The 22031-nt window shown below is 51.2% G+C and overlaps 1 protein-coding gene across 4 annotated transcripts in view; it reads right to left on the bottom strand.

The window, feature by feature from the left end:
- The window catches only part of DLGAP4 (DLG associated protein 4), a 342926-nt gene that overhangs the window by 104200 nt on the left and 216695 nt on the right, over positions 1 to 22031 (bottom strand). For all 4 annotated transcript variants that reach the window (XM_030532971.1, XM_030532969.1, XM_030532968.1 and 1 more), the window contains exons 3-4: positions 13489 to 14533; positions 1229 to 1446 (exon numbers count right to left, since the gene is read on the bottom strand). In XM_030532971.1, the coding sequence (XP_030388831.1) occupies positions 1229 to 1446; positions 13489 to 14439 (1169 nt within the window). In that variant the 5' untranslated portion in view covers positions 14440 to 14533. The remainder of the gene's footprint in view (positions 1 to 1228; positions 1447 to 13488; positions 14534 to 22031) is intronic.

The raw sequence follows: 22031 nt of genomic DNA, 5'->3' as shown, positions 1-22031 counted from the left end.
AAAGCTGCATCTCATTTGCAATCCACTACTGCGCCGAGGTCTCTCCACATTGCTGCTTCCCAGAACTCCCTGCCCTGCTGGTGTCTCTGATTACTTCCCCCCGGACATATTAGCTTGTATTATTTCAAGCCAAATCACATTTGGTTAATTTCCTGTCTCCACATCTATCCCCTCCTGGTCCTTTTGTGCTTGCTCTCTGTCCTTACTGGAGTTGGCAGTGTCTCCTCTGTGAATTTCAATCTAGTGCTGTTAAAGGGTTGGGGAAATCAGCACCAGGACAGCTAGTTGGGGGAGAGCTCACAGGCTGCTAAGGGAGCAGCTGTTTATAGGGTGTATGTAGCAGCACCTGCTCCATATACCTCCTTACCTCTCACTCTCACCTTGCTACGATCCAGTTGCTTCACTTTCTGTTTGGATCCCAGACAGCTGGTACCTCCCCCCAACCCCCAATACTTGGCTTTGGCTCCCCTCTCCTGGTCTCATCTTTTCTTGCTGTTATCCTCCACCCAGCTTGGCAACCCACCCAGTCCCCTATCCCATGCATCTTGTTGCTGGTGCCTTTCACTTACAGATGCTCCCCAGAATCCTTCAGATTAGCTGCAGTAGCACATCAAAGGAGGTGCCACGGTGCAAAGGGATTCTGGGACCAAAGGCCAGCATATGAATGTGAACATGTGGCCGTGCTGGGAGACACCCTGCTACAAGTCATCTTCCATGTCTAAGCAGCTTTGCCTTGTTCAAGCTTCACTTCCCTTTAAGAGCCAGATCCTCTTAGGTGTAAACCAGTGTAGCTTCACTGAAGGCAAGATACACCACCTCAGGACTGTCTCTATGTCTTATTCCTACTCTCCGAACCAACATGTTGTGGGGACAGAGATCCTGTGCAATTTCACACACCTAGGGTTAGTTTAGAATCACTGAGGGACAAACAACTGCTCCATTTCTCCACCTTATCTTCATCCTCCCATTTTTCTCCTCTCGCTCCCTGCTTCCCAACCTCCCTCTCCCAGGGCGCCCAACCTCTGCCCAAACGAGGGCATCATTGATAACTTCCCATGAGGCTGAAGGTCACACTCAGCTGGAAAAAATGAAGGAGATGGCACCCCAACCCATCTTCAACATGGATGCTGGAAGGCCCAGCATACAATGCTCCAGGTTATATGTTCCATGGCCCACCCTGGGATTGACACTGGAGCACCTGGGTGCAAAGGAGCCCTGAGCTGGTTACCTGGGTGCTGTGCTCTGCTCACTCAGAGACTGTTGGGTGGCCTTGAGGTAACTCTGCCTCCGAGCCGCAGTTTTCGGGGATGGTTTGGGGCTGGTTTCTGAATCTTCGCTGTCATCATCCCCCATGGCTTTGATGTAGCTTCCGCTCCGCATGCGCCGGCACGGGATCTCGTTATCTTTGTCCCGAGACAGCGTATTGTTCCACTCTCCCTGAGGCACCTGGAAGAACAATGCAGCACCTTGATGGTCTGTGTCTAGGAAGGAAGACAGGAATCTCTAGGAGGAAGAGGAACATGGGAGTTGGAGGAACCATAGCAGGCCCCTCAAGTCCAGAATCCTGGCTCCAGCCATGGCTAATAGCTGATGCATCAGAGGACTGGAGAAAACCCCTCATACTAATATGCACCTGGCCAGCTATGCTATGTTGAGGCATCACCTTATGCCATGAAGCATGAAGTTTGATTACCAATATCTTAGCATGTAGCATTACACCAGTTAGCCAGCCCTTCCTTAAGCACAGCTACCTGACTTCCTGAGGCAGAAAATGCTGCAGGCTGGCCTTGCACTGCAGATGAGATTCACCCTTGTGCAACAGGCCAGCACCTCCTGAGTCCCACCGAAGCCCGACTGGGTTAGCATGGTGTGCAGAGATTGTGCTGGGCCCTCAGCGCCTGGGTGAATTGCAGGTAGGCTGAAAAAATAGTTTGCTTTTATGAATACTGCATTTCCTGGCCACTGATTTAGTGGAGCGATGCTCTCTTGTTCTCTTGCTGTGGGACTGGGTACAGGGCTGTAAATGTCTTCACCAACAGCTCTGAATTAGCAATGAATGCTTGATTCATGGAGCTGTCAGTGGACTAAAACCTGAGATGAGACAGATGCAAGGAGAGTATAGGCCATAATATCCCCTAACAATCATAGATTTCCAGTTCTGCCAACTTTAGGTTGATTAATACCCTAACTAGACAAACAGTCCCACTGAAATCAATGGTAGTAAGGGAGGCTGAACTGGACTTGAGAGCTCCTGATGGCAGCCAAAGCCTTCTAATAAGGAAAGCTAGGGGGCTTACTAGACAGAGAAGGCTGGTCCTCTGGATAAGGCACTGGCCTTGGACTCAGGACACCTGGATTCAATTTCCTGCTGTACCACAGACTTCCTGCATCACATTGGGCAAGTCACTTTGTGTCAGTTCTTCACCTGTAACGTTTTCCCCACCCTTTGTCTTTCCTTTAGATTGCAAGCTCTTTGGGGGAGGGAGGGTCGGTCCCTTACACTGTGTACTTGCAGCACCCAGGACAATGGGGCTTTGGTGTTCAGGGAGGCTGCTAAGTTCTACCACAATGTAAATAAAGTATAGATTGGACATGGGCCGAGGAGCCAGGAACTCCTGAGTTTGGACTCCAGCTCTTCCTTACAGAAATGTGCATGACCGTAACCTTCACAAGCCCTGCAGCATTGCTGCTGCTGTAAGCTGCTGGGCTGGGACCAGTACTGGAGAGTGGTGAAGTGCTGCCCTTGGCCTTGTGCAAGTCACTGCACCTGAGCTGGTGAGTCTGCCTCTGAAGAAGAGTGAGTCCTATTTACCTACCTCCAGCTGCTGGGAGGATTAAGCAGTTAACGTTTGCTCAGTGATTGGAAATGCCAAGAGAGGTATCAGGGCTAAGTGCTGTCAAACTGAAGGGCTAATCTGGAGCAATGCTCCTTTTCTTGTTTGCATCCTCCAACCCAAAAGCCTTGCTGCAGGAGAATGAGCTTTTCTCTTGACATCCCCTAGGGATGTTAGTGTGCTTTAATCAATACCTGTGCAGGGCCGGCTTTAGGAAGTGTGGGGCCCAATTCAAACAGTTTAAACGGGACCCCAGCAGGGATGACTTAAAAAAAAAAACATGTAAAAAAACATGTGGGGCTTGTACTCACCGGGAGGCGCTCTGAGTCTTCGTCGGCACTTCGATGGTGGGTCCTTCACTCGCTCCAGATCTTCAGCGGCACTGAAGGACCCGCCACTGAAGTGCCGTCGAAGACCTAGAGCAAGCAAAGGACCAGCCGCCGAAGTGCCGTCGAAGACCCGGAGTGAGCGAAGGACCCGCTGCTGAAGTGCTGCTGAAGACATGAAGCGCCGCCAGGTGAGTAAAAATTAAAAAGGCGCCTCTAGCCAGGGAAGGGATTCTCACTGGGCACGGGGCCCTCTTAGGTACGGGGCCCAATTCGGGAGAATTGGTGGAATAGGCCTAAAGCCGGCCCTGTACCTGTGACACAACGTTCTCAAAGTGGGGCCACGAACAGGCATCGGGGGTCACGGCCACCCCGTCCGCCCCATATTGCTAATCGGGGGTGGGGGGGATCCTGGAGTGGGAAAGTTTGAGAGCTGCTGTTTTAACCAAGTGCTGATGCCATTTGCTCGGGCAGCATTGCTACTGTTGACATTTTCTTACTCCACTTTGTGACCACAAGCAGCCGGGCTCCTAGTCAGGCGGCTTGTCAGGCTCACTATCTTTTTTCACTGAAAAAAGAGACAACCCGACTGAGTCCTCTGGGTAGCCGGTGGGAACTCAGGGGCCTTATGGAGAGCAACAAGCTTAAGGGGGAAAGAGAACCGAGGTAGGGACTCAGGAATTGTCAAAGCAGATCAGTCCAATGGCCTATCTTGGCTGGATCTGGTGTCCAAAGACCAGCTGTCTTTGAGAAAAAGGAAGATGCAGAAAAGCTCCAAATGGCCCAGGATGCGCTAAGCTGACCTTGGGGCACTGCTGCCTGCCCTCGGCAGTTAGCAAGTGGCCTATGCCTAGTGCAGGAGGGTGGAAATTGTTATGGAGCAGATGTTGTGGGATACTATTATCACCCATATGCAGTCTAATCCCTGGCATGTCTCTTTACAGTTGGGCAAAGGGCACCCCAGGCCCAGCACAGCATGTCAGTGCAGAAGGCTGAGCTGGACCCAAATCATTGGGAGGGCTGGGCTGGATAATGTTCTCTGAGGTGCCCCACAGCTTCTCCTGGGGGCTCTGGCTGAAATCCCAGCAGAGTCACTGGCAAAACTCCCATGAAATCCAGCCTAGCAGGCCCAACTCCCTGAGGGGGTGAGCAGGCCCCGGCGGTTATTCCGCACTGGGTCCCTCCCCATCATGCCCAGAGCCAGAGAGACGGCACCGTTTGTGCCAGATGAGGCCAAGCCTGTGGGAGTAGAGGCCTCTCCAGGTCCTCACTTTGGGATGGGTTTGGTAACAGGTTTCTTGGCCTTCCTGAGACTCCCTGGCCCTCTCTCTGCCAGTTCCCCCCCAAAACCCACTTGCCCCCCTACCGATCCAGACTGGGTTAATCCAGCTATTTGGTATGTTGCCTCCTCAAGGGGTGGTGCTCAGCCGCTGCCACAGCATTGGGCTCTGTGCCAAATCCCTGCTGGAGACCAGGCTGAGGCTGCCCAAATCCCCATACTTGTGACACATTCAGTGCAAACCTCCAGTGGGGAGAGGTTTGTGTGTCACCCGCCTCAGCCCAATTGTTAGCTCTGCCTCAGGAGGTGCTTTGCTTATGTGACCTGCACCCCAGCTCCGTGCTCTGGCTTGGGGTGTGCGCCAAGGGCAGGATGGCCGTCCAGACAGACCACAGGGCAGAGAGGCTTTGGGGAGTGGCCACTGGCTCTGGAACATGCTGCTGCATGTCCCTGGGGATGGTGAGCTGGCTCTCGTGACAGATCATCCTAATAACAGCCCTGTTCTTCTCAACTCACCGCTGGGGTGATTGGTTTTGACCTTTCCTAATGAAGGTGACAAGAGGCTTCTGGAAGCACTTTTACACTGGCCGCCTCCGAGTCATGTCTGACTGGAGATTGGATTTCTCCACCTGCCTTAGCCTCACCTTGTTAATTGCACGTCAGGAGCACTCAGCCGCCTGGCACTGACAGCACTCACGGCACCAGACTGCACAGCTGCGTGCCCAACTCAGACTGGTGGGTCTGGAGCAGGGGGAGTCCAAAACCCAGCTGAGGAAATGGAAATGATCCTTTCTCGGTTTGCTACCTGCCCTGGACACATGGTGGGAATGCAAAGCGGGGAGGGCCAGCGCAAAGAGACAGCTAATCACCCACTCTGATGGACAAATGCAGGTGCCTGAATGTATAGCCTCGAGGCCCCAACCAAGATCAAAGCTCCATAGTGCTAGGTACATACACCTTGTGAGAGATGGTCCCTGCCTCAGAGAGCTTCCCAGCTGGGTAAGGCAAAGGCTGGGAGAAAGGAAGAAATGCTGGCCCCACTTTACAGGTGGGAGCGGCAGCACTGCGAGGAGATGTTGGATGGAATGGGAACTGAGTTACTGCAGAGAATTCCTTTTGGGTGCTGGCTGGTGACTCTTGCCCACATGCTCAGGGTTTAGCTGATCGCCATATTTGGGGTCGGGAAGGAATTTTCCTCCAGGGCGGATTGGCAGGGGCCCTGGAGGTTTTTCGCCTTCCCCTGCAGCGTGGGGCACGGGTCGCTTGCTGGTGGTTTCTCTGCAGCTTGAGGTCTTCAAACCAATTTTGAGGATTTCAATCTCAGTCCTGGGATAGGGGTTGTTATGAAATTGGATGGGTGGGGTTCTGTGGCCTGCCTTGTGCAGGAGGTCAGACTAGATGATCAGATTGGTCCCTTCTGACCTATGAGTCTATGAGTCTATGAGGTTAAAGCCATGATTTTCCAAACTGACTTGTGATTTTGGGTGCCCAACCTGAGACACCTTAAAGGAGCCTGAATTTCCAAGGGCAGCTGCTCAGCACTTTCTGAATCCCCTCTAGAATTCATTGGGCTCACACTGTCACAAGTCACTGGAAAATCTTGACCTACGTGACTCACTCATATTCACCCTACAGGTCCATGGTAGGGTAGGGATAAGAACTCAGGTCCCCTATGCCCAGGTCCCTGGTCTAAGCACTACATCATGCTGTGTCAGAATCGGCTGCTAGCTAGGCTTGTGCAGTGCAAGTCAACATGGTGCCGTATGCAGGCAGGGTGTTGGATATTCTGAGATGCCAACTGAGTAATTTTCTTGAACTCTACTGCCTCAGTATCTCGTTGCTGGGGCAGTCTTTTGCCAAAGCCATGTGAAAAACCATCAGTGCCAAAACACCAACACAATATATTTACATGAAGCACCGTCCTATTGACAATCTCCATCGACTTCACTGATTAGAAACTAACAGATACACTGCAGCAACCATCCACTTCTAGCCATGTTGTCTGTCTCTTGTTCTCCCCACCTCCACTACTTTGTGTCCTGCAAAAGCAGAAATCCAGATGCAAAGGTCAAAGGCATCTCGAGATGCTCAAATGACAACTGAGGGGCATCGAAGGCAAAAAGCTCTTTTGATGGAAATGGGTTGAATTTGATGCACCAGGGTGGAACAAACAGTTTTAGTTGTTAGTGACCGCACAAGGTCGGTAGAAAGCTCCTATTCAGGTTCCCAGATATCACTCACTGGCAGAGTGGCAGGTTTTTTTAAAGGATTTAGGCGCCTAAACATTCAGCTAGGCACCTAGTGGGATTTTCAAACCCGTCTAGGCACCTCAGGTGGCTTTAAGAATCCCACTGGGCAACTGTCTGCATCCAAAGTCCTTTAAACACCTGGCTCACGTCCTCTAAAGCTCTGCTGTCTTGAAACATGGATGAAGATCCAGGCCCAGATCCTCAGCTCACGTAAACAGATGCAGCACTGCTGAAATCTATGCTGACTGACAACAGCTGAGAATCTGGCCCCTAGGTGCAGCCTCTAGTGTTAAAGAAAACATGATAAGGAAACAGAGCTCCGGTGCCCTAAACCAGCAGACAAACCCCTGCAGGACAAACAAGCTGACATTCATTGGGGTTCTGTGTCTCTGTTACACCATCTTGTTCCTGCTTCCATGTCAATATGAAAAGCAGGACTGATGCTCCTCTCACTTATACTGGAGTAAATCAGGAGTAACTCTACAGAAGTCAGTGACATAGCCTCTGACAGACTCAGAGACTTAAGATCAGAAGAGACCATCATGATCATCAAATCTGATCTCCTACACATCGCAGGCCACAGAACCTTGCCCACTCACTTCTGTAATAGACCCCTAACCTCTGGTTGAGTCACTGACAGTCTCACATCATGATTTAAAGGCTTCAACGTACAGAGAATCCACTAGTTTAAGCCTGCAAGTAACCTGTGTCCCATGCATGAATTAGAGCAGCCTGTAGGGGATGTTCTCCCCGCTGGGGACGATAATACACACACCATCCAGGAGTGGCTGTGAGGTCTCTGACAGAAGGGTGCTAGGTTTTTTCTATTGCCCCTCACCTTGCACGTACCCCAGCACTGTCTGCAACTGACCATGGGCCCATCCCTGCTCTCACTGCAGTTCAGGGAGGTTTTGCCATTGACAGGAACAGGGGTTCAATCAGGATCCAGGTGCTTAGCTAGCTGACAGGTCAGCTGGGGGCAAATCCTGATCTCAGTGACAAGGGGCAATGGCAAACGCCAAGGACTCCCTGCGGAGCAGGGCCCCTTGTAAGTAATGGGAACTCCCATGGGATTTATGGCATCACCTTAGTTTTTTTCCACTTCCTTGCCATCATTTGGCATCCCTTGGACGGGGCTCTCTCTGACCCCTAGATCCCAGAGAGGAGAGTCACACAAGCACTATTCTCCCTTGTAAACTGCAGCCTCGGACCTCGCCTGCTGGCTGAAATCCTATCCCAGCACTCGTGACCCTATCCCTGTAAAGTGCTGGGACAAATGGACCCATTCCAGCACCACGACAGCCATTCGGCTTCCGTGTTCTGTTTTTTTGGGAAATAGTCCCTCATTCTTAGCCAAAGGATAATGAGTGGAGTGGGGAGGGGGCTTGGAACACTGCAGAGCGCTCCCCCACCATGAGTCTGCCAAGACCATTCCCTAATCACCCAAACAAACAGAGCGTTAACATAAAGGGAAGGGCAGTGAAGTGGAAAATCCACCTTCCAGGCTGTGGGTATATACAGAAGGGCCACTCTGTGACCATTGCTTCAGCTGGAGCCAGCTAGATGGAGGAGTTTTAGGGACAACCAGCAATTCTGAAAGTACACGTACACCACCCACACAAACATGCCCTCATACATGTGCATCCCTGCTATGTTTACACGCACAGGAGCATGCACACAAACACATGTACAGGCGCAAACATGCATACGGACATAGGGATAAATCACATACACAACAGCATGCACGTACATGCTCAAAGGAACACATGCCCAGACACAAATGCGCATGCATGCAAATATAAGCATGCACACACGTGTGCACACGCAAGCATTCGGGCGCATACATGTACATGCACACACACAGGTGGAGAGAATGGCTAAGGCTTCCTGTGGGAAACAAGCAGGAAGACACAAAGGAGCAGAGACAAAGAAGGTGCAGCCTGGTTGTGGAGGGCAGACAGGGTGACCAGGTGTCCGGGTTCACCAAGCCGTTAAAAGTCTGGTCAGCGGTGCTGCGGAGCCGAGGCAGGTTAGTCCCTACTTGTCCTGGGGCACCGCGCTGCGCCTCGGAAGCGGCCAGCAGATTCCGCTCCTAGGCGGGAGGGGAGTTTAGTGGGGGGGGGGAGAAGACTCCACGACGAGCGCTGACCCTGCCCCAAGCACTGGTTCAGCTGGGGCGGGGGGCGGGGGTGTGCCTGCGGGTGAAAGCAGCGTACACTGCAGAGTCTCCTGCTCCCCTAGAACCCCCCCATGAGCTGGACCTGCTAGCCACTTTTGGGACACAGCGCAGTGCTCCAGGACAGGCAGGCTGCCTGCCTTAGCCCTCCCACTGCACCGCTGACAGGGAGCCACCCGAGGTAAGCCCACACCCCAACCCCAAGCCCCAACCTCCTGTCCCAGCTCTGAGCCCCCCCAAACCTGAAGCCCCCTCCTACATCCCAAAGCCCTCATCCCCGGCCCCAGCCCAGAGCCTGTACCCCCTCCCACACACCAACCCCCTGCCTCAACCCACAGCCCCCTCCCACACTCCAAATCCCTTGGCCTCACCCCCCAGCCTGGAGCCCCCTCCTGTACTCCAAACTCCTCATCCCTAGCCCCACCCCAGAACCTGCACCCCCAGCTCTCACCCACTCCCACACCTCAACTCCCTGGCCCAGTCTGGAGCCCTCTTCCGCATCCTGAACCCCTCATTTCTAGCCCCACCCTAGAGCCTGCACCCCCATTTAGAGTCCTCACTCCCTCCTGCACCCCAACCCACTGCCCCAGAACAGTGAGGGTAAGGGAAAGTCAGCCACTGAGGGAGGGGGCATATAGTGAGCTGGGGGGCAGTGCCTTGGGGTGGGGGCTCAGGGAAAGGTGGGGCTAGGGTGTTTGGTTTTGTGCCAAAAGAAAGTTGGCAACCCCAAGGGCAGGGCTGGGTAGCCACTTGCAGACCTGCTAAGTGTGGGAGGAGGCAAAGAGCTGCATGGCACTAGGGGTCCTAAAATGAGGCCTCAGAGGCCTATGCTTAATGCACCCCAAGGAGATAAACTCCTATGATACGAAGCTGCTGCGGGCTAGAGAAGTGCTGACTGCAGCTCCTGACTGGCTTGGGAGCTCCCTGCTTCATCTGGGCCCATCGATGTTATCGCGGCCCCAGAGGGTGGGGGACTGAAGCTGCTGATCAACCCGCACTTGCATCATCCCACCGAGCCCAGAACAACTGCAACATGCAGCCCTTCGCTTTGGACACTTGTATTCAACGTTCAATGCCTGCTTGGCAGCTGAATGGCTCCAGACACCTCTCTTTGTAGTAAAGTTTCTTTAGTTCCTCCGCCAGGCCTGCCTCCTGCCCCAGACACAGAGCCCTTCTTGTAACGGGACAGCCAGGTGCACAAGAAACACCCTCTACTTACAGTGTTGCAGGATGGGAACCTCCTGCTGCATGCAGCCATGTCAGGGTGGGGGAAACACCCCCCTCTCCTAAACAGGAAGTAAGAGAGGGGTAGAGCATAGCTCCAGCCCATAATACTCTGAGTCACCCCATTAACCCCTTGACGACCACTTTACTACAGTCCTCCTAGCCAGTGCGGTAGGGGAGAGGAGGGGCAACAGATAGGAATCAGTCAACAGGGAGCATACCTCTGCACCTGACAACTCATTTGTCACATCTCCAGTGTGTGGCCAATGATGTAGCTTTGCATCCACAGGCCTTACCCAGGGTCCGCTCCAGCACCAATAGAAGGAGTCCCATGGACTTTGATGGGAGCTGGATCAGGCACCGGCAGCTGGGTTAAAAGCTCTGAAGGGCCAGAGAAACACCCAGAAACATGGCTGTGGAGCTGACCCTCACCCAAAGCCTTTGGGTCTGGAACCCTCAGGAGGATTAGCTTCCTGGTAAGACTTTGGGGCCCTTCTAACCAGGCTGTAAATGGCTCCAGGCTGGGCTCCTAATGTTTGGGGGCCTTGGGTCCGGACCTGGCAGTGCAGAGCATAACATGCTGAACTGAAGGGCAAGGGGAGAGTTTAAAAAAATTCAGTGATCTTTCTCAGTGCTCAAACCAGGCCTGTGCCAGGGCTCAAGGTAGGGGTTTGGTGTAGCCACACTGTTTCCCTCCCCTCCCCCAAGGAACTGCTTCTTAGTTTTTGGGGCAGATAGCTCAGGTTTAAAATTTCTCCTCTGGAGACCCTCCTGAGCCCAAGCCCCAGACCTGCACACCCTCAAGCTGTGGGGAAGACTATCTCTGGGTCTGGACTCTGGAGCCTGGCTTTGCTCCTTGGGCCCATTTCCAGTTTTAACCATGATTCCTGCAAGGCACAGTTGCCTTCCGGCCTGAGTTTGAGGCATGCAGAGCTCCTTTGGGAGCCAGAGAGATGTCACCTCAGTCACTGCACTGCTCCCCAGCTGCCCGAGAGAGATACACAACGGCAGGGTCTGTTTAGATTTTACACGTCTTTGACAGAGGATGCTCCTCCCTGCCTTTTGGTGTTCAATGCATGACCATCCCTGCCTGAGAATGACTAGCCGGAGCTCTCAGCACTGCTGCTCACCTAGCCGTTCACCTAGGTTACATGGGGAATTCGACCCTCTCCCGCCAACTAGATCTCCCGGAGAGGTCTGTGGAGGAATTGGCTGGTTGAGTGTACAGGGCTTGGAGCTGACTCTTCCCCTGGGTTGGCTTTGCAGAGGGTCATGCTTGGAATTTGAGGTTGGAACCCCAAAAGCCCAAAGGGAAACTCATCCCAAACCACTAGGCTTTGCCTGGCTTCAGGAAGGAGGCCATAGAGGGAACGTATACACCCACCAAGTCTCACCTACTGCTACCTGAACCTACACAGATTGCCCAGGGCCACTCCACGCTCAGCTGAGTTTGCCAGGGAACTTACAGAGCACAGTTTGGTAACAGCTTTCGTACCACATCTCTTCTCCGAGCCCTTCCTAATGTGAGGCCCCAGGTCTCTCTCATGTCAAAGTCAGATTCAGCCCACAAATTTCATTTCCATAGGAAGTAAATCCCAGATCCTAGGCTGATACTACCTAGCAGTGCAAGGAGCAGCTCTTTGGTGCACGCTGGATGGTAGGATGTGGCCCTGGCTGCTGCCGCTCATACAGTTACAGGGACAGCATCTGTCCCTGTAAGGGCAATGCCTTGAAACTATCCTGCCAGGTTTATAGCCCTAAAGATTCTGTGCCCTGGGAAGCTGCCTACACAGACTGGAGTGGGACTAAGGAACCATGTCCCAGCTGCTGTGACTCAGCTTCAGTGGAGCTGCCCTGACTCATACCAGCCGAAGATCTGGGCTGTCTGCCTCCTCTCTGGGCTGGAGACACAGTTGTGGCCACAATCCCGGGTCATATTCTCAAGCAATTCAGGAGCGGTTCATTATTTATTTCACTAAGTTATGCTTTCTTTTACCCTGAGATCCTCTTGCAGGCCAAACTTCCAGTGAAGTGGTAATAACTTAGTAAAGGTCTAGAAGATCTGGCCAGCTGACTTCAGGAGGGCTGGTGGCTGGCAGCCTGGGTGTGCTGGAGCAGTTTCCTTTTCTCTCTGTTATTTCATTCTACTCTTATCTGCACACTGGCTTTCCCCATGTTGTGTATTTAGCGTTGGGTGGCTTGGAGTAATTTGTGGCTACCTATTCAACCTGGTAACACTTTAACACAAAGGAAAACAACTAAAACATTCCTGATCCAATAAATTCCTCAGTAATTTGATTTGCGGGAAGTGGAAAGCAAGGCTTGAGGAACAGGCTGCTTTTCAATAATTAATCGCACCTTGAACACCACAAACCCACTGCCAGAAGAGCCACTGATGCTTCTGTGTTAAAAATGCACTCATGTGATTTACAAACACAGCCCAGCTGATTACACCCCCAGGCCTGGCCTCTTATTTGTATTCCCCTGTATAAGCATGCATTAGGTTTTGTGTTCTTAAGAGGCGCCTACTGAAATATTGACAAGTGTCAAAACATCCTTATGTAATGATCCAGCACAGTTTGAACCTGGGACCCTTCAACATTAAATTGTCAGCTGCTTTCACTTGAGCTAGAGGACTAACTGGTGGTAGTAGTAGGCTTTTATCTTTTTATGTGGATTAGCCACTTGGGGAAACACATACCACGTAGTGAACAGTGGTTTATAGTGCTGGTCCTGAACAGGTGTGTCATTGTGGGTACAAATCAGATGCCCCTATATGGAATATTTGGCTTGTGGTGAATTATTGTCATTGTATTGCAGTAGGACCCAGCAGCGGCCCCACTCCTTGACCAAGCACCCACTGAACTAGATGCTCTACTGACACAGAACACATCAAGTTAGTTTTAGGGATAGATGCATCCTAGTGAGCCGAGCACAGAACTGGGTTATTTCCCTGGCAACAGAGCTTTGCTCTGAAGGATCACATTTGCAATAGGCCTTGGGCAAGAAAAAGATATTGGGAAGTGCATCAGAATCTGGCCAGGGAGCCACCCCATTCTGGGCAAGCAATCTAGGGGCACCCTAGGCACACATGGCTGCTCCAATGCCCTTTACAGGTATGCTTTGAAAGACTGGTGGAATATTTGACTCAGACTTCACCTGCAGTTGCTGTTTCTTCTCCCTGGTAGCACCCCAGTGGGCTGCTCTGTAAATTATTCTGTTATAAAGGGGTAGGGGAGAAATCAAAATGACTTGTGCTGATGGCTAAAGGAGGAGGAGTGGTTTAATTTTTTGGTTAGACCAAAGCAGTGCCCCAGGGCTCACTGAGCCAGAGCCCTCCTTACCAAGTGGAACATCACCCCTAGCAGAGACCAGAAGCAAACCCCAGTGCAGCACCCACCTGCAAGTAATGATAGGCTAAGTCTTGCTGGCAGGACTTGGATTTCAGCAGGGCTTTGTCGATGGTGGCAGAGGCCTTTTGGCACACTTCCCGGGCATGGCTAAGGGTGAGCGTGGACCAGGAGCCCCGTTTGATGTAGTTGGACTCATTGCTGATGGGGATATTGGCGCAGGGGGTGACCTTGAGGTCGTTATTGCTCTTGGAGGATTTCAGCATGTGCTCACTGATGGTGTTATATGCGTGCATGAAGTACCTAGGCTGGCTGTGGTCAGGTTGCCTGCCCAGGGTCATGAGGCCCATTGGATTGCGATAGCTGCAGGTGTCGCTGTCTAAGTTGTCGTCCGAACTCCACCAGCCTGATATGTTGGACCTGGGCCTGCGTTTGGTCTCGGTGGTCTTTGCCCGGTCTTTGCTCTTGCTCCTCCGGTTCTGCTTTGGGTCCTCCGTGCCCTTCTTGCCATTCACGCTGCCCTTGGTGGGGCCCTCCAGGGACTGCGACTTGGCAAAGAGCTTCTGGACGGAGTGCACCAGGTGTCGGATGCGCCCGGGGCTCTCGCTCCGGTGCTTGGCGTCACTCCTCTGGAACTGGAGGGTGCTAAAGCCGTCCCGGTGGATGGGCAGCTGCTTCTCAAATTGGTCCAAGAGGTTTGCGGGGAGGCGGTTGATCTTAGTGGCTTGGGCATGGCTTGGGAAGGGGTTCTCGTCCGGGACCTCGAAGTGGGAGTTGTAATGGATACGGGGGAAAGTGCTGCTGTTGGAAATCTGGTTGTTGAGTGGGAGAAGACAGTCACTATGGAGGGAATTCTGGGCTGGAAACCGGGGGTCCACGGGGTAGGAGTCAGTGGGACTGAGGAGGTAAGGGTTCCTGTCTTGGGCAGCATAAAGAGAGTCTTGAGGGGAGTCCAGGTTATCGGAGAGGTGGCGGCTTCTGTTATCTCCTAACCCCTTCATGGTCCAGGGGTTTCCTACAGCATCACTTCACGGGTGACACTGAGGAGCCTTCTTGCTAGTTCCCCCTTTGGTCCCACTCCCTCTGGAGATGATCCTGCAGTCACAGAGACAAGAAAGATTCACACATCACTGAAATGAAAGCTCTCCCCAGGCTCCCTCTATCCCTCTAAGCATTTCCATCCTGCTCCTACCCAAGGCATCTGAGCCAGTGCCTTGCAAGTTCTACAAGCCAAGACAATGAAGGTTATTACAAAGCTGAGAAAGTGAGGAGAGGATGAGAAAGGGGTGATTAACATTCTCTAGCCATATTTAAGAGCCATGTGGACCCCAGAGCTCAAACTCAAACTCCTTAATACAAGCAGGCTGCTATTTTTTGGCCTCTGCGTGACTTCATTTAATAGCACTCGGCCCTCAGCCAGCATAACAAGGCCTTAGCAGTTGGATTGTCAGCAAATCATGGGCTTCCGTCCCATTATTTTAGGGGGCTGAATAAAAATCTGCTGTCAAATACTGTGCCCGGGCCTTGCTGGAGTCAAGGGAAATGAGGAGTTGAGGATCAGATTGGCTCTCTGTCATGTGGCCATTTGTGTTTCCGTGGTTACCGGACCTCTTAATGGGGTTGATGGACCGGATGTGTGTGTTGCACAGAGCTATGGTAATGTGATGGGATGGCAAATGTCTCTTCTCGGACAAGTGCCCAGGTTTATGTTCATGTTATCCTGTACCCCTGAGGAAAATGCTGCAATACATATGACCAGAGCAGTAGTTTTACTGAGACACTCATAGGCCTGGCCTGAGAAGTTTTTTGTTGCTCGGTCACAGCTCCAAGGTTGAGGTCCCCACTGAGATCACCATTGCCTGGGCTGCTTTGCTTCAGGGACAGGGCTATAATATGCCGTTTTCCTGGAAATGAAGACCCTGTTACATTGGAGAAACAGAATAAAAAATCCCAGCTGGTAATATGGGCGAGTAGCTGAAGCACAGGCCTGGTAATGGGGAGTCCTGGGTTCTGCTCCCAGCCCTGCAACACACCCATTGTGTGACTTATTTAGCCTTATGCATGGGATCTTGAAAGTGAAACTGACTAAAAGTGGAATTGATTCAGTGATCAGCAAATTATGAAATAATCATAGCAACTGACTAGCTGGTTTCCATTGCCATGCTGAAAAAAACCTGCATCAATGCTGAAAAGCAAATGAGATTTTTTAATAATTGTTTCAGTGCTAAAACTCAAAGATGGGATTTCTAACATAGCTAAGGATACTTGTTTATTTAAACATGTACTGTTAAAACAGCATCCTTATACCCCAATCACCCCCCATTGCTCTCAGAAGAAAGATCTTCTTAAATCAGAGAGAAAGCACCGTACCTTATTCACCACCTGAGATCAAACTGATCTCTGGCCTCCATTTGAATCCATATGATTCCCACCCAGTGGCAGTCCAGCTGATCCCTTCCCAGAGGTAATCCTGCTGATCATCCCACCAGTGACTCCATTGGATCCCACTCCTTGGCAACTCCAGCTCACTCCCTTGGCAGAGCCAGTTGACCCCCCAATACTGTAAATCCAGCTGCTCACTCTCCACGGTGACTATAGTTGATCCTTGTGGGTGAAGCCAATTGAACATCCCAAACAGGCAGATGATCTCACCTCATAGAAAAGATGGTTAAGCCTACCCTATGGCAATGCCAGTCAATTCCACCCACCATCAGCCTATTTTAGTGGGCAGGCAGGTGTATTTAATGATTGTGTTTTGTGCATTTTGAGCCATAGATTGGAAGCAAATGACCAGTTAAGACTCGTCCCTGCAGTGACAGTCACTTTAGCCCAGCCTTATAAAACAAAGGGTTCTGACATTGCCCGGAGAGTTCACTCAACGGATCTGTCTTTCCAGGGAACCTCATGTTCAGCCCACTAGGGCTGACTGTGGATGGGGGTGGAGAGAAGATGGGCAGTGTGGCTATAAGGAAAACATTCAATGAATAGCCAAGCGTTTATTCCTCTTTCCACTCAGGCACCTTTAAGGAATTGCTTGGGTCACTAATGAAAGATAATGTTACCGGTCTATTTTAAAAGCCTGGAGCCAGCCTGTCACCATATGCAGAGCTGCTTGAGCAGCAAGGGCGGGGCGTTGATGACAACCCAGGCATGGCTCGCAGAAATACAAAAGGTGACATTATCCCTTATTACATCCTTAAAAACCTTGGCTCCCACCAGCTTTCGTTTGGCTCCTTTTCCTTCCCCATCACATTGTCTTGCAGATTGGTGTGTCAGATGCTCCAGAGCATCTCAGCAGATGGGGATGCTCTCCCATGTGCTGGAAGGGCAACCACAGACCATGGACAGGAGTATGCTGGAGAAGTGACAGGAAGAGGCAGTGCAGCCTCAGCTTAGACAATTGGACAGGCATAAAGGCCAAGGACAATTGAGGAGAATAAATTATACAGTCAGGCTGTGGCCCAGCCATATGGATGTGCCAATGCATATGCATAGAACAGAGAGAATAACAGAGGACAGGAATCCTACATTAGCAAGAATGTTTTCAGCTATTCATGTTAAGATAATAGCAATCAAATCTCCTACTGCTCTGGGTGAAAGCTAATTGCTTGAGGCAATCAGAGAATAATTCATTCCGCTTTGTGTGTGATATGCCAGGTGCATTATGGGCATGTGACACCTGCCTTCTTCTGAGGCAGCAGGTATTGTCCACAGCCAGAGGCAGGGCACTGAGCTTGATGGTCCACCCATCTACTCCATGCCCAGGGGCTCCCAACAGGCCAGTGGCAGAGCCAGGCCTAGAACCCAGGTCTCCTAAGTGTCTGTGCTGTGCTCTATCTTGTAGTACAAGGCTAAAAATGGCATCAGTGAGGTCCTATTATCCAGGGATGAAACTCCACTCACTTCCCTGGGGTTTCAGCAGTTTACAGCAGCTGAGGATTTGGCCCCTAACTCCTTGTACAGACTAGGATTTCCCTCTACCCCAGCTCTTCTGGGGTTTTATTTAACATCTCAGCCACCTCACCACATTGCTCACACTCCATTGCCAAAACACTTTTTGTCTGCAAGGCAATGCAATGGCCCAGCCCTTCTGCAGGGAAGAGGCCCAATTAGTCTGTTTCCCCATATAAAGCACTTTCCTGGCTTTCTGGGTTTTATGAAGGTTCCTAGCAGACCAATGAGCATGGCTCATCCTGCCATCCCCGTCTCCATCCCCATCCCCCCTGCCCCAACCTGGGGACTGCCAAGCCAGTAGGAGGGCCACTCTCTTTCCCCTCCAGGAAGATATCTAAAGGAGGCTGGGAAACAGGAGGCTAGACCTGAACCTGGGCATTTCCCATGCAGCAAGCGTAAGCTACCCTTGTGGAGCATGTTATGAGGCAGGGCAACCTAGTAGTTAGCAGCTAGGGTCTTGGAGAGTCTTTTGGTTCTAATCCCACCCTGAGTTCCTGGCTCTGTGGGTGACCTTCGGTCAGTCGCTTAAGCTCCTTGGCCTCAGCCAAAGCCAGCTGTACAGCTGGGTAAGAGCAGGAACCCCACTGACAGACAGCTGCTGCCTCAGTGCGGAGCTTTCCTGAGGAAATAAATCACATGCATGTTAGAAGCGGGGAGGAGGAGCAGCAATCTATGGTGAACTGAAGCAGAAACTCTGAGGGGAATAGGGTGAAATACACAGCCCTAGCTTTATGACACTCTCCACCAACCGGGGAGGGGTGGGTAGCACGAGGGGTAGAGAAATGTCAGCATTATTTTACTCCAATCGCCCCCCACTGCTCACAGAAGAAAGATTTTCTTAAATCTCAATATACGGTAGGTGAAGGCTAGGGCTAGTCATTCGCAGTGTGTTTTTAAGAGACACCATTACTAGAGAGAATGAACTGCAGGATAAACTATGTTATCTGCAACCTATGCGGGCTCTTGCTTCACAGTTTATCACACCATCTAGCAGTGCGGCATTACATGGTTTTTCTTATTAACTCATCTCCCATAGGGGGCACTTCAATGGGATTACTCCAGATTCACCCCCCCTCCATACCTGAGAATTGAACCTGAGTCTTATATAGTGCAGTACATACATACTTCACACACATCCTATAATGCACTAGGCATAGCGTATATTCACTGTGCACTACATGATAGGCATGACAGAATTAGTTTTTTTTAAATAATTGACGGATAGTAGTGATGTTTATTTTCAAGCATTTTCCCCCCAATTTTTATCTATTTAAATTTTCATACTTGCAAGACATTATGGGGCGAGGGATCAGACAGTTATTTAATGACAGGAGACAGATTCAGAACGTTAGTTTTAAAACCGTTAAAACCCATGGTCAACATCACATGTCAAAATATACAAAGGAAATAGCCCTAAATCAAACACGAATAAGTTTTTAAGCAGCATTTTTCTTCCCTTCCCATCTGTACATTTCTCTTATCCATGGAAACATTTTTGTTGATTTGGGTGTATGCAGTGAAATCAATATTTACTGATAAAACTCTAATCTTTCCAAGCCAAAGGGTACAGTGTATGTGCACACGCTCTACCCACATCACATAGCAAAAATACACCGTGCACTAGACCTCCATCCCGTAGTGCACAGCATAGCGTAATGGACATGATATACTCACACAGCAATTTTATAGACGTGTAGCTAGAGACACACAAGGCCGAGTAGAGAGAGGCGTCTGAATGAGACTAAGTTGCTGTTACTTTAACCTTCCTTCCAGCCTCCTCACTGTGTTTGTTACAGTATCTTAGACTCACATCGCAGAGCAGGAGTGTAATGGACACTCCCACACACATGACCTCGAGTCAAACCCAGCGCATGGACAGTAAAGGGGCTGAAGAGAGATGTGCTGCTCCCAGGAGGGGCTAGGTGGCAGGGAAAGTAGTCCTCTCCCTGTTTTAATTTACACCTTGTTCCAGCTCCTCAGCATGTGCCTCCACCAGCTCAGAGTCCTGTCCCGACACCTGGGTGTGAGTAGAGCTGAGAAGGAAGGGAAGGGAGCTGAACTTATCACATGATCTCACACATTGCCTGTGCACTGGGTCTGCTGCCTGCAGGGCACTCTGGGGTCTGGTTCTTCACAACACCAGGCAGGACAGAAATGGCATTACCTTGCCTGTGTCAGAGATTTTTCCCCTCATTCTGCCTCAGTGTCTCCTCCCGCTGGCTGCTACAGGTTTGCATTGCTTCTTTAAAGCAAGAGCCCAGTCCTGTGTTTTGGGAGATTTCATCCCCCTCCTCCAGGGCTGCCCGGGGGGGGGGGGGGCAAGAGGGACAATTTGCCCCAGGCCCCGGGCTCCGCAGGGGCCCCCATGAGTTTTTCGGGGCCCCTGGAGCGGGGTCCTTCACTCGCTCCAGGGGGCCCGGAAAATTCTTGCGGGGCCAGGCCCTGGAGCTTCTTCCGCTCCCGGTCTTTGCCGGCAGGGGGGTCCTTCCGCTCCAGGGCAGAAGGACTCCCCACCAGTGAATTACCGCTGAAGCGGGACCTGCCGCTGAAGTGCAACCCGGTCTTCGGCGGTAAATCGGCGGCGGGGGGCCCTTCCATTCTGGGACCCACTGCCGAAGTGCCCCGAAGACCCACAGCGGGGGCCCAAACAGGGCCAGCTCTAGACATTTCACCGTGCAGGGGGCGCCCTGCTGCTTGCCGGTCCCGTGGCTCCGGTGGACCTCCCGCAGGCAAGCCTGCAGATGCTCCACCGGAGCCGCGGGACCAGCGGACCCTCCGCAGGCACACCTGCGGGAGGTCCACCGGAGCTGCCTGCCTCTGACGGCCCCAGGCCCCCGGAATCCTCTGGGCGGCCCTGCCCTCCTCAAACTCTATATCTTCAGATGGGTCCAACAGGACCGTGCCACCTGGAGCCAGACCTTGACAGGAATGGGAATCCAAATCAGGTTTCTGCACCCCCTTTTAAAAGACTGGGGAGGGTGGGGAAATATGCCCAACATAGCTACTTCTTAGCTAACACTTTTCACCTGTGATGGTCACAGAAATCCTGGACTGGAGTTTTTCAAGCTTGGTTTATCTCAGTGGTTTTCAAACATTTGTACTGCAGATTCCTTTCACACAGCAAGCCTCTGAGTGTGACTCTTCCTTATACATTAAAAAACACATTTTAAATATTTAACACTATTATAAATGCAGGAAGTGAAGCGGGACTTGGGGGTGGAGACTGACAGCTTGCAACCCCCTACATAATAACCTTGTGACCCCCTGAGAGGTCACAATTCCCAGTTTTAGAACACTTGGGCTATCTGAATGTAATAGGCACCTGCTTGTAGGTACCCCTGCTCCCAACACAAGGAGGTAGCTAGATCTGCTTTGGAACCAGCCTGGGGACCCAAGGGCAAGGGACAGGCCAGGCTGCACGATCCCTTGGGGAATCAAAGGCCCAGTATGCTTGGTTTCCAGCTCCTCCAGGAGATTTCTGTACCCTGGATGTCCTTGATTTCTCCCTCTCTCGTTCTGGACCCTGCCCATCTGAGATGCAGGAATTTTAGGAGCTCAGAGGGATTAGGACTTTACTCCAGATAGTGCAGCCTCCAGCCTGACTCCCTGCTGCCCTTGTCCCCTAAGTGTAATGAAACAACATAGTCTGCAGCAGGCTGACATTAAACCTGGCTGCAGCATGGCCACTCTCCTGCCCAGGAGGACCCAGCTGCACTGTGCCAGGGATGGAAAGGACACATTAACCTTTAGCAACTCCTGCTCCAGCCCGGTGGACAGACAAGTTCTCATCTTTCAGGTTCCCCAAAAAAAGGACACTGCAAGGGGAAAGGAGGGGGAGCTGGAAGAGAGGGTACAGTTAGGAGTGCTGGAGGTGTGTGTGAGTACTGGGAAGGGTATCTGGCAGCATAGGTGGAGCTGGGGGGCATGGGAGGGCATTGCACCCCCAAATTGCAAGCCTCAGGCAGGTAGCCTGAGTGTGCAATGTAACAAGTTCTGCAGAGGAGACCGGAGACATGCTGCTGCTTGTGTCTCTGCGGCAAGGAGTCAAAATTTTGTTTATTAAAGGGTGATTAAAGATAAGAAAGGGCTGTTACAATATTTCCTAAAGTTAAATGATCTGTTCCATGCTTGTGAACTGCAAAAAGCAAGTAGCTTAAATGAAAGAAAGTAATTGTAGATTTTTCTACAATTGTTGTATTCAAGAGGTGGTAACAAAGTTACTAATATCTTTCTTTGAGACCATAACTGATTTTTTAGACAAAGGAAATGCAGTAGATCTAATCTACCTGGATATCAGTAAGGCATTTGATACAGTTCTACATGAGACATTATTTGTTAAATTGCAGAAGATGGGGATTAACATGAGAATTGAAAGGTGAATAAGGACTTAGCTAAAGGAAAGACTACAAGAGGTCATACTGAAAGGTGAACTGTCAGACTATAAGGTGGTTACTAATGGAGTTCCTCAGGGATGAGTCTTGGGACCAATCTTATTTAACATTTTTATTACTGACCATGGCACAAAAAGTGGGAGTGTGCTAATAAAATTTGCAGATGACAAAATTGTGAGGTATTGCCAATATGGAGGAGGACCGGAATATCATACAAGAAGATCTGAATGACCTTGTAAATTGGAGTA

Source organism: Gopherus evgoodei, chromosome 14 (assembly GCF_007399415.2).
Source record: "Gopherus evgoodei ecotype Sinaloan lineage chromosome 14, rGopEvg1_v1.p, whole genome shotgun sequence".
NCBI classification, from domain to species: Eukaryota; Metazoa; Chordata; order Testudines; family Testudinidae; genus Gopherus; species Gopherus evgoodei.
Note: the sequence above shows the minus strand (reverse complement) of the source record. Positions and strands in the feature narration are given on the sequence as shown.